At 48.2% G+C, this 13,701-nt stretch overlaps 1 protein-coding gene across 2 annotated transcripts in view; it reads right to left on the bottom strand.

Annotated features, from left to right (window-relative positions):
* The window catches only part of AFG3L2 (AFG3 like matrix AAA peptidase subunit 2), a 31,061-nt gene that overhangs the window by 1,025 nt on the left and 16,335 nt on the right, over positions 1 to 13,701 (bottom strand). Inside the window, exons 9-17 of one of the 2 annotated variants that reach the window (XM_047793660.1) lie at positions 12,453 to 12,590; positions 10,293 to 10,446; positions 9,264 to 9,371; positions 9,044 to 9,169; positions 8,309 to 8,419; positions 6,923 to 7,038; positions 5,464 to 5,664; positions 2,786 to 2,980; positions 797 to 1,306 (exon numbers count right to left, since the gene is read on the bottom strand). In XM_047793660.1, the coding sequence (XP_047649616.1) occupies positions 1,028 to 1,306; positions 2,786 to 2,980; positions 5,464 to 5,664; positions 6,923 to 7,038; positions 8,309 to 8,419; positions 9,044 to 9,169; positions 9,264 to 9,371; positions 10,293 to 10,446; positions 12,453 to 12,590 (1,428 nt within the window). In that variant the 3' untranslated portion in view covers positions 797 to 1,027. Of the gene's footprint in view, positions 1 to 796; positions 1,307 to 2,785; positions 2,981 to 5,463; positions 5,665 to 6,922; positions 7,039 to 8,308; positions 8,420 to 9,043; positions 9,170 to 9,263; positions 9,372 to 10,292; positions 10,447 to 12,452; positions 12,591 to 13,701 lie in introns of those variants that run through there. The other variant, XM_047793661.1, reaches the window with a different exon arrangement.

Below are 13,701 nucleotides of genomic sequence, written 5' to 3'. Positions count from 1 at the left end.
CGCATCTCCAAGTTCTGGTCTCTGGCTGAAGCACAAATCTGACACGACATGCTGCCACGGAAAAGGACACTAATGCTCCTGCAGCATGACCTCCGCAGGTGGCAGGTGTGTAACAAGTGTGGACGTGAGTGACGTGTCCATACAGGTCAAACTGGAAATGGGTCTCACAGAGTAGCTTGGTGCCTCAAGTAAACCAGGTAACACCCTACTTAGAAATTCGACCTGTCTGCAATTTACATTAAAGGCTATGTTTTTTAAGGTACCACATAATAAAACAATTTTCCTCTACCTTTTCAATTTTTAAAAACGTTGTTAGGGATTACTTCAAATGTGACCCCCAAAATACAGAGAGAGAATGGACAACTAAGCCCCATGGAACTACTATCAATCATCCTCAGCCTAGAGCCATTTTTGTTCCATCTACTCCCTGAATTTCTTAAGAAAATCCCAGATGTCATATTTTATCCATGTATGTTTTTATCTCCATCTCTAAGAGATAAAGATTCATAACCAGAATATACTAGACCATCCTGATTTTTTTTTTTTGTCAATTTGCCATTTCTTGGGCCACTCCTGAGGCATATGGAGGTTCCCAGGCTAGGGATTGAATCGGAGCTGTAGCCACCGGCCTACACCAGAGCCACAGCGATGTGGGATCCGAGCCGCGTCTGCGACCTACACCACAGCTCACGGCAACGCCAGATCCTTAACCCACTGAGCAAGGCCAGGGATCCAACCCACAACCTCCTGGTTCCTAGTCAGATTCGCTAACCACTGAGCCATGACGAGAACTCCTGGTTTTTAATATATTGTTTGTGACTCTGAGAGCTGAAGAAATAAAGGCCTTTTAAAGTCTCAATCTGCCTGTTGGCATAGTGTAAGTAACCACTTAAGTTGCAGTAATACATTTTATTTAACCCAATATACCAAAAACATTTCAACATGTAATGACATAAACAATTATTGAGCTATTTTACATTCTTCTTTTTGTACTAAGTCTTCAAACCCCCGAGTGCTTACAGCCATCTCAGTCCGGCACAGGTAATGCCTGGGTCAACATGCTGGTCCTGCTTATGGTTCCAGCTGCATGACCTTCAGCACAGTTATTCCACTCTCTGTGTGTTAGTTTCTGCATCTGTAACGTGGGGACACTGCAGCGACCCGTGAGGCTGCGGGTTTCGGAGAAGCTAATACATCTCAGGCAGCTCCAACAGCTGGTCACCAATGTTCCTGCAGTGCCTCCGCAGGCGGCAGGTGTGAAACTGAGGCCCCAGTGGGAGGCTCCCCACTTCAGCTTCACTGTCCTCTGAGGGACACAAGGTGCGTTGGAACTTGGCAGCGTCTCAAGATCCTCACAATACTAAACCAACTTTGCTCCTGCAAACATCTCCGTCTCACCATCAGCATGGCTCTGACATTTGTGGGGGAACCACTGGGTGACATGCTGTGGGGAAGCGGCATGTCCTCCCAGAGCAGCTGGACCCCCTTGAGCTCCCTTCTTTCATCACCAGACTCTATCCTGCCGCGACCTCCTCCTGAGCTCCATCTGCAAATGCCTCCTGGTCAGGACTGCCCCATCCTGGCTTGTGTCTGGGTCTCCCGCCCTGGGAGCCCTCCTCCTGATCATTCTCCCCATTTCGTCACCAAGCCAGGTCTTAGGTCTGCCTCTGCCTACTGCTGCTGCCACCACGGCATCGTCTCAGGAACATCAACATGCCTACGGCTGCCTCTGTGCTGACCTCTGCCTGGTCTTCCTGCCCCACTTGCCACTCGCCTTTAACCAGTTCCACTCCAGACTCAGGGGTGTTGGGGGGATGGCAGCAGGATCACCGTGAAGGCAGCTCTGGCTCTAGAGTGTTTCTCAGTTTCCCGTGTAGTGGGAGGAGGTGGCACCGTCTACCCTGCCCTCCACACGCCAGGTTCCAGCCAGCGAGCCCTCCTTTCCTTGCCCTGTCCACTGCCACCTGAGGGTCTCTCAGGGCACGTCGCCCACCTTCTGTGCCAGCCTTCCTGACCACTGTCTCCTCCTTGGAGCCCAGCCGCAGGCTGCCCTCACCCCTGCACTCTGACAGGCACCCGGGCTCCTGGGACTGCCCAGCACAGTGCACTTCTTGGAAGAGGTGCTGAGCGAACCACATTATTTCAGAACAGCTTTTATCTGTAGCGGTCCTTATAAAAAGCTCTTCAATTGCCCTTTTCTCATGAGTGTGTGGAATGTTTAAAAAACAAAAAATTCCATTTTTGGCTGCATGCAATCTGAAAATACTTAAAGAGTTTACTCAATGCAAGAAATCGACCAAATTAGAAAGGATCCCTCCCTTTTGTAGGTGCTCTGAAATGAGGCACAACAATGAAAAATATGAAGACTACTTGCTCCCAGAAGGTAGATCTCATGTGTCAGCTCTTACATCTCTAGTTTAGTAATTCTTTATTTGCAGGTGAAGAGCAGGGTAAATCCTAACCAGGCCACTGTGCCCTGCATTTGGGGATACTTGTGGGGGCGGGGGGGGGGGGGGGAGTTTGCAGCTTCGGCCATGCATCTGGGTTTATGAACCGACTTCATTAATCCTGTACCTGGGGAGCCAGGAGCTGGGCCATGCCCACCTGTGTGCCCACCGCATCCCCATGCCTCAGAGGCAGAGCCAACACCGCATCAGGATGAAGGGAAGGACCCAGGATGAGCAGATACCAGCGACAAGGTGTCTATAAACCAACCAGTCAGCCCAGCACTTTCAACTTTTTTTGCAAAACTGCGTAGAGAAAAATTCATACACCTGGCACCTACCTTTTCCACGTCAGCTTTCTTCTCTGTGAGCAGAGCAACTGTCCTTTTATAAGCATCGTTGATAAGTATCCGCACCTCGTCATCAATCAATCTGGCGGTGGCTTCGCTGTAAGGCTTCTCTAACACCATGTCCCCCTGGCGTGGGAGGTCAAAGGAGATTTGCCCGACCTTTTCGTTCATGCCAAACTGAACAATCTAGAAAAGAAGAGTGACTAGTGACAGGCATCCATTTCTGCTCACAGGCTCACATTTTTATAAAACAGTAACAAGTCTTGACAATGACATTAAATCCACACTTTACTGCAACACTACTCTTTACCCTGCAAAAAACCACATGGCGGCCTTGAGTCAGCAAAGCAGACAAGGGTGTTCTGTAGATAGAAGCAGCAAGGACAAGACCAGAAACCCACGGGACATCCATAGCAAAATCAGGTGACAAACAGGCAGGGACAAACCCCAGCAGTGATGAGCCCCGTGTGGGCTAGCCTGCGCACCAGGAAGCTGGGACAGCGCCTGCATGTTCCCTGAGTCCACGGAGCCTGGGCCATGCTTGGGAGGCTGCCAGTCTGGATCTGGTGAGACCCCAGTGCTAAGCACACAAAACCCGACAGTAAGAAGGAACTTCTGACACTAAAATCCAAACTGACTAGAAAAAAGAGAAGGCACAGACGAAAAGGGGGAGCAGGAACAGCTCAGAAAGTAGGAACCCACATTTGTTAAAAGTTTATGAAAACAACAGAAAAGGAAATTCTAAAACCATAAAACTAGAAAAACTGTCTTAATCCACCTCCTTCCTAAAGATGAAGAAAAAAAAGCATCATATAAAAATGAGCAACAGAAAAATCCCTTTCAAAGCTGTTATGAGAAAAAAGCAAGGAGCAGAACGTCTCCATAGATAAGGAAAGTGAGATGGAAAGACATTCCACACAACGGATGAAAACTGTAACCCACAACTTCAGAAAAGGCTAACTGGGAGTTCTCCTGTGGCATGGTGGGTCAAGGATCCGGCGTTGCCACTGTAGCAGCTCTGGTCACTGCTGTGGTGCAGGTTCAATCCCTGGCTTGGGAACTGCCACATGCTGTGGGTGTGGCCAAAAAAAAAAAAAAAAAAAGTCAGCTGAAATCAGGAAAGTGAAGAAAAACATGAAAGAATTTTTAAAAAGTCATAAAAAGAATAAGAAGAAGAAAAACTTAGATGAGGTGCTAGAACACAGGAAAAAGTTAGATAGGAAAGAAAAAACTACAATGATTTCTAAAATGGAGAATAAACAAGAAAAAGCACAAAAGCTAACAACCCCCACAAATAACACCCTAATAAAAAGTAAAGATAAAGAGGGACAGGAGAACGTAACAGACCCAGAAGAGGTGACATATGAATAAGAGGAGTTTCCAAGGAAAGTCACGGATACCCAGGACAGCAAAACAGCATTGTTTGGGGTGTGGGCAGCAGGGTTAAACCTGCAGAAAGCAGAGGGCCCGTCCCAGAAGGCCCGGCAAGGCCAGGCTCTGGGAGAGTCCACGTGAGACCCACAGGTCTGTAGCTGAACGTGAGCTCTACAGACATGCTGTATCCACTCTGAGTGATAAACATTAAATACTGCACTACCAGAAAGGCAGCAGATTCTCTTAGGAAAGAATCTCCTAAGTTTTGATTGTTTTATTTCTTTTCTTTTTTTGCCTTTTCTAGGTCCGCTCCCACGGCACATGGAGGTTCCCAGGCTAGGGGTCAAATCAGAGCTGCAGCTACCGGCCTACACCAGAGCCACAGCAACACGGGATCCAATTAGTGTCTTCGATCTACACCACAGCTCACGGCAACGCCGGATTGTTAACCCACTGAGCAAGGCCAGGGACTGAACCCGCAACCTCATGATTCCTAGTCAGATTCGTTAACCACTGCGCCACGACGGGAACTCCTGGATTGTTTTAAAATGGATTTCTCTTAATAAGTAACCCTTGCACTGGCTATTGTGAATAATGCTGCTATGAACATGTGGGTGCGTGTATCCTTCTGAACTACAGTTTTGTCTGGATATATGCCTGGAAGTGGGATTGCTGGATCATGTGGAAGCAATGTGAATGTCCAACAACAGATGAATGGCTTAAGACGATGTGGTACATATACACAATGGAATATTACTCAGCCAAAAAGAGAAGGAAATAATTTCCAGCAACACTGATGCAACTAGAAATTATCATACTAAGTGAAGTAAGTTAGAAAGACAAATACTATATGACATCACTTACATGTGGAATCTAAAATATGGCATAAATGAACCTATCCACAAAACAGAAACAGACTCACAGACATAGAGAACAGATCTGTGATGGCTGTGGGGGGAGGGATTGGGGGAGGGATGGAGTGGAGGTTGGGGTTATCAAATGCAAACTACCACAGAGGGAGAGGATAAACAAGGTCCTCCTATACAGCAATACCCTGTGATAAACCATAATGAAAAAAGAATATGAAAAACACATATATATACATATGTATAATGTATACAGCAGAAATTACCACAACATTATAAATGAACTATACTTCAATTAAAAGAAAAAAGAAAAAAGGCAATCTATGCCTGAAAAGCCTAAATCTGTCAAACGCGGCATAAGCCCTCCATGAATGCCCCCCCTCCCATGAGAATGCAAGAAAATGCGGTGCAAAGCCCTGTCCAGTCTACCTGGGCATATGCGCTCTGAGTCACTTTCCGCAAGTCATCCTGGGCACCGGTTGTAATTCTCCCAAAGAAGATTTCCTCGGCCACACGGCCACCCAGGGTCATGCACATCCTGTCCAGCAGCTGCTCTTTGGTGTATAGATACTGCTCCTTGGGGAGGTACTGGGCGTAGCCCAGGCCCTTGCCCCGTGGGATGATGGAGACCTGGCAGTGGGAACAGAATGCTGAGGTTTGCTTGGCTGGATAGGCTCTCAAGAGAGGGACTGTCTGGGGGTGTCTTCTCTTCTGATAACCCCACCTTAGAGTCTAGAAAGTATTTTCTGTCTCTATAAAATAACTGAAAGCCCTCAGTCTGGACAACAGGACCCTCCTGCCTCGACCACTGGCCCTGGCCCTGCCAGTGTCCAGGAGACAGGGCAGGCCGACCAAGGTGCCAGCAGCCTGCGTTTTTAGGCCTGTTTTTGCAACTGAGTAAATTCCTTTAATTAAAAAAGGGATGCCCTTTTTTTAATTATTGAGGGATGCCCCCATATAAAGAGTATAGTTTAATAAGTTCTGGCAAATGGTCTCCTAGTGCAAGAAGATACAAAACATCTTCTCCCCAAAGTTCCCTCCCGCCCCGTAGGCCCATCCCCTATGGATCAACTGCAGTTTCCAGAACTGCATGTAACTGGTCTAATACATGCTTTACGGCATCTACTCTCTGTCACTGTTTCTGAGATGCAGGCCTGCTCACTTGTGTTCACTGCTGCGGGGCCATCCACGGTGTAAGTGCACCGTCACTTACCCTAGAGGGCTTCAGGGTTTTGAATAAAAAAGTAAACATCTTTAGGGTACATCTTTTTATTTCTCTTACGAACCTTACTCACTGGTTCTAGTGGCGTCTCCGAAGATTACTTCGGATGTTTTATGTTCGTTGTGATGTTACTCTCTCTGTGGTCCCCAGCTGTCCCCCCACCCCCGTGTCTACCACTTCCTGTTGCTTGTGCTACATTGGTTTGGGCAATGCCCTCAGCTGGAAAAGTAGGTCACTTAACAACCTCACTTGCCACAGCCCTGTCCCTCAGGAACAGGACTCTGCCTTGCTCTGCCTTTGCAGGCCTGAGCCTGTGCAGAGTCTAGTGCTGGCCAGGGTCTGGGCTACGTCCACTCACACTTGGGTCTTGTCCTCGGTCGCTCCCTTGCTGCCAGGATTCCTATTAAATTTCTAATCGTCTTTGAACCCTGGGCTTTGGGATGAGGTCCACGTTTCCCAGCACAGTGGCCATGGAGCCAGGGAAACCGCTCAGGCAAGAGGGTACCAGACGCCCAGTCCTGACCCACTGCAGCTACTGCTTTTCCAGAGTAAGGAACCCGCCAGCTCCTGGACCATCTCCTTGCAAACCTTCTAGCTCATCTGTGTGACCCCTTCATCCTGCCCCCACCAGATGTTCTCAGCACGATTCAGCACCAACTGCCTGACCTTCAGGAGTGGGTCTGCGTGCTCCAGATACCAGCCAGCAACTGCGTGGCCTGCCTCATGGTACGCCACTGTCTTCTTCTCCTCGGGCTGCAGGACCTGAGTTTTCTTCTCTAGGCCTGACAAGACAGTAACAGAAAACAAGACTCACTGCTTTAGTGACACTGACATCAAGAAGGCCACCTGATACCACATGTTGCCTCCTCTCACACGTGATTCGGGGACCCAGCTGCCTCAGACAAGCAGATCCCCAATTGGGGTCAGACCAAAGCAGAGCATCAACTTTAAAATCCACCCAGCACCACCAGTGCACCCACCACCCCACCTGAGGCACACTTTCCCCAGCCCCCACTCTAGAGCCAGACAACTCTTTTTGGGAAATAAACAGAAATGCAATGTAAAATTCAGCACTCAGATCCATTCGACACATAGAGGGCACAGAACAAAAAGACATCTGACCAACTTCAGCCACATGCCTCGGGGAGCGCCATGTGGACACCCCAGGCCCGGCTCACTGTTCCTGTCGCCATCGGGGTTGGGGGGCCCCCGGCAAGGCTCACATCTGTACCTCACGTCAATGACCACAAGGCTCTCGGCCTCCAGGTACTTCCCTCTTCTTCAAAGATGCATTTTCCTCAACTATCACCAATTAATCACCACCTTACTCAGTGGCTCAGGGAAGAGTAGAGTTCCTTCAAAACTGGCCACAAAACAAGATTTTACAAGCCCTCAAGCTTAACATTCGAGCCTTTCTAAAATCTAGACTCAATTTTTTCTCAACTCTGTCTTACTTCCCAAAGAAACTTGAGTCTCACCAGTTTCCTGTCTGCCTCCCCCCAAGCACAGGCTGTGACCCTGCCGCCTCCGAACCAGCTTCTCTGTTCCTGCCACTTTCATGCTGTAGCCCCTCTTTCTATGGAACCCAACTTAAATCCAGATCTTCTGGGGAGCCTGCCTCACTTCAGGGCTTTTCCCTCCTTTGAAAGCCCGAGTTCTCGAATAACCAGTTACCTAACAATATTCAATTATAAGGAAAATGAAAACGGGTCCTATATCGCCTACTGTGCTTAAGGGGTGGGTGTTTTCCGGTCAAACAGTCATTACAGCTGTTTATCTATCACCTACATCTAGCTCGGAGCACAGTTCACTCATGCAAGGACATTTTTGGAAAAAGGAAGACTGGTATAATTCAGGGAAGAATGGCTCCCTGCTCAATGCCTGTGTGACTGAGGTGGCGGAGGGAAGGCGGCCACCTTGGGTCCACCTGACCTCGCAGCTCTGATCTCCAAGCAGCCCTGGCGCAAGTGGGCGAAGGCCTAGGCAGACACGCTCCCTGGCCTCAAAGCCACGCCACCAGGCCTCTGACTTGCGTTCTACCAGCTGCCTTACCTCCAATCACTCGCTCAATCGCTTGTTCAAAGTGTTTCTGATTGATGGAATCTGAAAGGTGTCTGGCGGCAATCAGAGCAGCTTCATTGCAAACATTGGCAACATCAGCCCCTGCAAAGGAATGCACACAACAGCTCAGCCTCCACGTATGCCAAGCTCACTGGTCGCACATGACGCATGAGGGAACCTATAGCCAACCTCGCAGCCCCAGCAGCTGGATGGGGCTGTATGGAAACAATTCAGTCTGGGCTGCTGCAGCAGCAGACAGGCTGCCATTTGCCTTTACGGATGAGACAATGACAGCAAACTAGGACTGCACTTTAAAGGCCCATCAGTTAACCGAGCTCCTCCATCTCTGTTGGGAACCTGAGTTAGGTGGATATTAGGAGATACGCTAGGTATACCAAAAAACACAGGTATTAACCTGGTGCCTTGAGTTGAACCAGAGAGGTCAGACCTGTGAAGGTTGCCAAAAGCGTTCTATCTAGATCGTTAAGTCCCTAGCATTTAACTTTTCAGAGCAAGTGTATGGTGACACAAATAAGCTCTAACACTATGTATGTGCTCGACAACCACATGAAAAGTCAGGTTCTGGGCCGGGCATGCAATTGTCTCAGATGCCTGGGGCGGGGGGGGGGGGTCCCCTCCTATTTCAGGTGGAGTTTGGAGGGAGGAGGGCAGGGATGAGGAAGGAAGGATCCTGTCCTGCAACGGACAGTGGGCTGCCTCATTCACCTGAGAACCCTGGCGTCAAGGACGCAAGCTTTCTTGCCAGCTTCTCTTTTTCCAGGGTACTGTCCAGTTTCAGCGGTCGGAGGTGCACTTTGAAGATAGAGGCTCTTCCTTTTATGTCCGGTGGTCCTTGAGAAATGATTTTTAAAGAAAAAAGATGACAGTGGAACCGTGAGTCCCCGTCTCAGGAGAACCAGACTGAACCCGGGGGAAACCACCTCACCAATGAAGATCTGTCTGTCGAAGCGGCCGGGCCTCAAGAGCGCAGGGTCCAGGATATCCGGCCGATTGGTGCCCGCCAAAATGACCACGTTCGTCGTCGTGTTAAAGCCTCAAAAGACAACAACACAGGCGCTGTCGTCACTAAGCGCCGTGAGGCAGAAGGCAACAGTGTGCCTGTCAAGCATGGTGGGCACTACAGACACACCACTTTCCTGATTTATTAGCTAGAGATTTTTAAATCATAAACATAAATGACTTTTCTTACCATTTATCTTGTCTTTAATAAGGCACACACAAAACTTAAAGTTCTAAGAATCAATTACTAAAAAAATGACCAAAGGTTAATTTATTTCACCAGAAATATAGATTACGTTGTCAACTTTAAAGTTTCAAAAAAAACCAGTAAGGTTAAATCTGCAGAGGACGTGTCTAAACTCCTGAGCCAGAGGGCCACTCACTGGACACCACCAGCTCAGCCTGCGTGACTGGCCACTTCTCGAACAGCAACGCTGAATCTGGCTCCGCTGTGCTGGGGTCCAGTAGCCAAGGAGTTCCCACCTTCTTGGTCCCAGGCCCACGCCCAGTTCAGCGTTCAGTGTGTGCCCCTTTCTGAGCCCAGAAGTGGTTTTCCTCATAAGACGCTGGCTGCTGCAGGGAGACTGCTACCCTCCTAGCAGAGTGTCCGAAATCTGCCAAGTTCGCACCTGCTAATGCAAGGCTTTTCCTTGTTCTTCAGAATCATAAATGGCTTTAGACTAAGACTGTCATTCGATAGTGAAGCATTTCACCAATTTTTCTCTCATTCAGCACCAGATACAAATACCATCTTGACATCAGTATTAAGTCAGGCAGGCTGCCAGGCAGGAAACTTTGCTGCGATTGGTACTGGTATAGGAACTTTTACAAAGAGCTGCTTGTTTTAGGGAGTGCTTTTTTTGTTCTCTGTATGTACCAGCATAGGGTTCTATTTTAGATACACAAAGAACAGTCAGAAAGCGTAGTTTAAAACACAGAAGACTTGATCACTCACCGTCCATTTCCACAAGCAATTGATTGAGTGTGTTCTCCTGTTCGCTCTGCCCCCCAAAATTGCCCCTTCCTCTCTTCCTTCCCACAGCGTCTATTTCGTCAATGAAGAGGATGCAGGGGGCATTCTTCCGAGCAAGGGCAAATAAGTCTCGGACCTGGACGAAAAGCATGAGCACAGGAGTCACCTAACATGTGAGCATCACCAGGCTCCTAATGAAAGGTGGACACCAAGCTTCCTGTCCCACAGGAAGACTGCCTTGTGTTCCACACTGCACTCTAATTTTTTTTTGGGGGGGGGGCCTCACCCGCAGCATATGGAAGTTCCCAGGCAAGGGACTGAATGTGAGCCATGGCTACAATGATGCTGGATCCTTAAACCCACTGCTCTGGGCCTGGGATCAAACCTGCCCCTTTGCAGTGACCTGAGCTGCAGCAGGATCTTTAACCTATTCCACCACAGTGGGAACTCCTATACAGTGTAAAATTTAAAAGTTACAAGCAGCAAAGAAGTCAGCTGGCAAATGAAGAACTTGGTGGGAAACTGATATAAGGTGAGCAAATGTTCTTTCTAAAACCACATCAATTACTGTCATGTAATAAGCATGAGCACCAACAAACTGACACTACAGGACATGTGTCAAGTTTACATTCAGTTTACAGGCTCAAGCCACCCTGGTCCCTGTCACGCCCAGCCAGTCCAGAATAGCAGATGAGTACCCACAGATCCAGCAGTGCCTACGGACAGCAAAGGTGCCCACCCAAGCCCAGACTCTGTCCCATCGAGCACGGATCCCTGGGCCACTACTGCAGGTGGGCTGAAGAGGGAACAGTCCCCTCGCCTCACCTGTCACCTGCCCCTCCTGAGAGACAACCCAAAAGCCTTGTATCCCTTTTCACACCAGAGCCCGACTCCCTGGGCACCCTCTCCAGGCCTGTTTCCACACTGCTCTGAACACGTACCCCAATGTCACTCCTGTCCCTCTGGGCGTCCCCTCTGAGCTCCAGATCTGCCCTGAACAACTTCTTCATTTCCTTGCAGGACCTGACGCTGGGCTGTCCCTGCAACACCCTCTGCGGAAAGGTGGTTATCTCTCCCTCCAGGCCAGCTGCAGCTGGGGTCCCCTCAGCCCCCGTCACTCCTGCCAAAGTGAGAGCTCTCAACAGCCAGCTCGAGCAGCCCGCAAGCGTCCTCACACTTCTCACCGCCCCCACCCCCCAACACCTTCTTCCCTATCTCCAGCCCCCTCGCCCGCCCACATGAGACATAGGGTCCGGCCCCACAAACACCCAGCTGTTCTCTTTTTCCCAGGGCCCCTATGCCTTACAGAGCTGGGCCTGCCCACTCCTCCCTCCATGGCTCATCTGAGACACCATCACCATGGAGAAAGAGAAACTGCTGCCAAGGACAAGACCACCTCTGGTGTTGACTGTAAGCTGTGTCCTATGTTTGGAAGCCCCAGGGACAGCAATGCGGGTTTCTACAGCGCTCAGTCAGTGCTTTAGACACAGAAGATAAACAGGAGTGGAAGTGGGAGTATTTCTTTAAATATGAATCTACAGTCACATCCCTGATTTTTTCATTTCTTACGAAGCACAGCAATCACGACAGTGTGGTCCTAACATCAGGATAGGTTCCCGAGTCCACAAATAAACCCGCTTATCCATCTGTGGTCAAGGGGCCAAACCATTCAGTGGGGAAAGAAGGGTCTTTTCAACAAATGGTGCTGGAAAAACTGAACACACAGGTAAAAGAGTGAAGATGAACCCTTACCTCTCACTATACTAACTGCAATGGATCACAGACCGAAATCTAAGAGGTAAAACTCGAAAACTCATAGAAGAAAACACAGGAGTAAACAGTTATAACCTCAGATTTGGCAATAAATTCTTCAACATGACACTAAAAGCATAAGCAATGACAACAAAAAAAACCATACTGGACTTCATCACAATTTAAAACTTTTGTGCTGCACTAAAATGAAAGACCCACAGAATGGCAGAAAATATTTGCAAATCGTGTATCTGATCAGGAGTTGGTATTGGGACCACATAAAAGACACTTATAACTCAACAACAAAAGACAACCCAGTGAAGAGACTGCACCCTGGCCTAGGGGACACTGAGGAAATGGAGCTGCACCTTCAGAAGAGGAAAGACTTACTCGAGCAGGGCCCACGCCCACAAACATCTCCAAGAACTCAGAGCCACTGACGGTGATGAAAGGGACATTGGCTTCTCCAGCGGTGGCCTTGGCCAGCAGTGTTTTCCCAGTGCCTGGAGGACCAGTGAGGATGGCACCCTTCAGATTTAAAAAAGAGAAAGTATTTTTAACTAGGATTTCAGAAAAATTGCATTTCCATAAATAATTTCAATCACTATAAAATTTTAGTGATATATACTAAATATTTCTTAAACATGTGATGTGATGGTAGAACACTTTTATGCTAGTAAGAAGAGTAAGGAAGAGATTATTAGAGACTATTTTGTTTTTAAAAAATTGTTAAGAATGTGAATTTTTTTTTTTTTTTTTAGGGCTGCACCTATGACATACGGAAGTTACCAGGCCAGAGGCTGAACTGGAGCTACAGCCTACACCACAGCCACAGAAACACAGGATCTGAGCTGCATCTGTGACGTACACCACAGCTCACAGCAACGTCAGATCCTTAATCCACTGAGTGAGGGCAGGCACCGAACCCGTGTCCTCATGGACACTAATCGGGTTTGTTACTGCTGAGCTACAATGGGAACTCCAAGTATGTGAAATTTTTAAGTCCTTTCTTTACTATTATACTTCCAATTTTCATTTTGCTTATTTTCTTTCCTTCGAAATCCCAAAAATGAAGGAAAAAATCTAATAACAATGAACTTCAAAAGAATACTGTGTCCGTTCAAGTGCTATATTTGAGTTGTAGAGATGCCTAAGGATGATGTGAACAGGTACTTAAGTAACAGCAAATTATAAAATATGACTTTTGATCCAAATAGTGATGTAGGACATGAAGTCAGGGAAATGATTCCCTTTACAAAGGATTCCTTTAAGGTAAACTTTATTAATGGCTTTTTTAAAGAACTAGTTAAACATTTTCTATTCATTTACTTAATGACTGAGTCTGGCCCTGGGAACTCAAAGATCAGTAAGGCTGCCCATTGCCAGCAGGGGGCACAGGGAGGTCAGCCGGGGAAGGGACAGCAGGGTCACAGAAGAGGCAGTCCGCTCCAGGGTTCCAGCTGCTGAGATGGGGCATCTCAATCATGCTGTGGGGCGGGGGGTGAGGGGAGAGGATACACATCCCTTTGGGAACAGACACACTACGTGCAAAAACACGTTCACACAGCACAGCCAACCTGAAACACTCTTGGGATAAACAGGGACTAGTCAGCTAAGATGGAGGAAGGAGAGAAAAACA

The sequence above is a fragment of the Phacochoerus africanus genome, chromosome 8, assembly GCF_016906955.1.
Source record: "Phacochoerus africanus isolate WHEZ1 chromosome 8, ROS_Pafr_v1, whole genome shotgun sequence".
NCBI lineage: Eukaryota > Metazoa > Chordata > Mammalia > Artiodactyla > Suidae > Phacochoerus > Phacochoerus africanus.
This window is presented reverse-complemented; position numbering and strand designations above follow the sequence as displayed.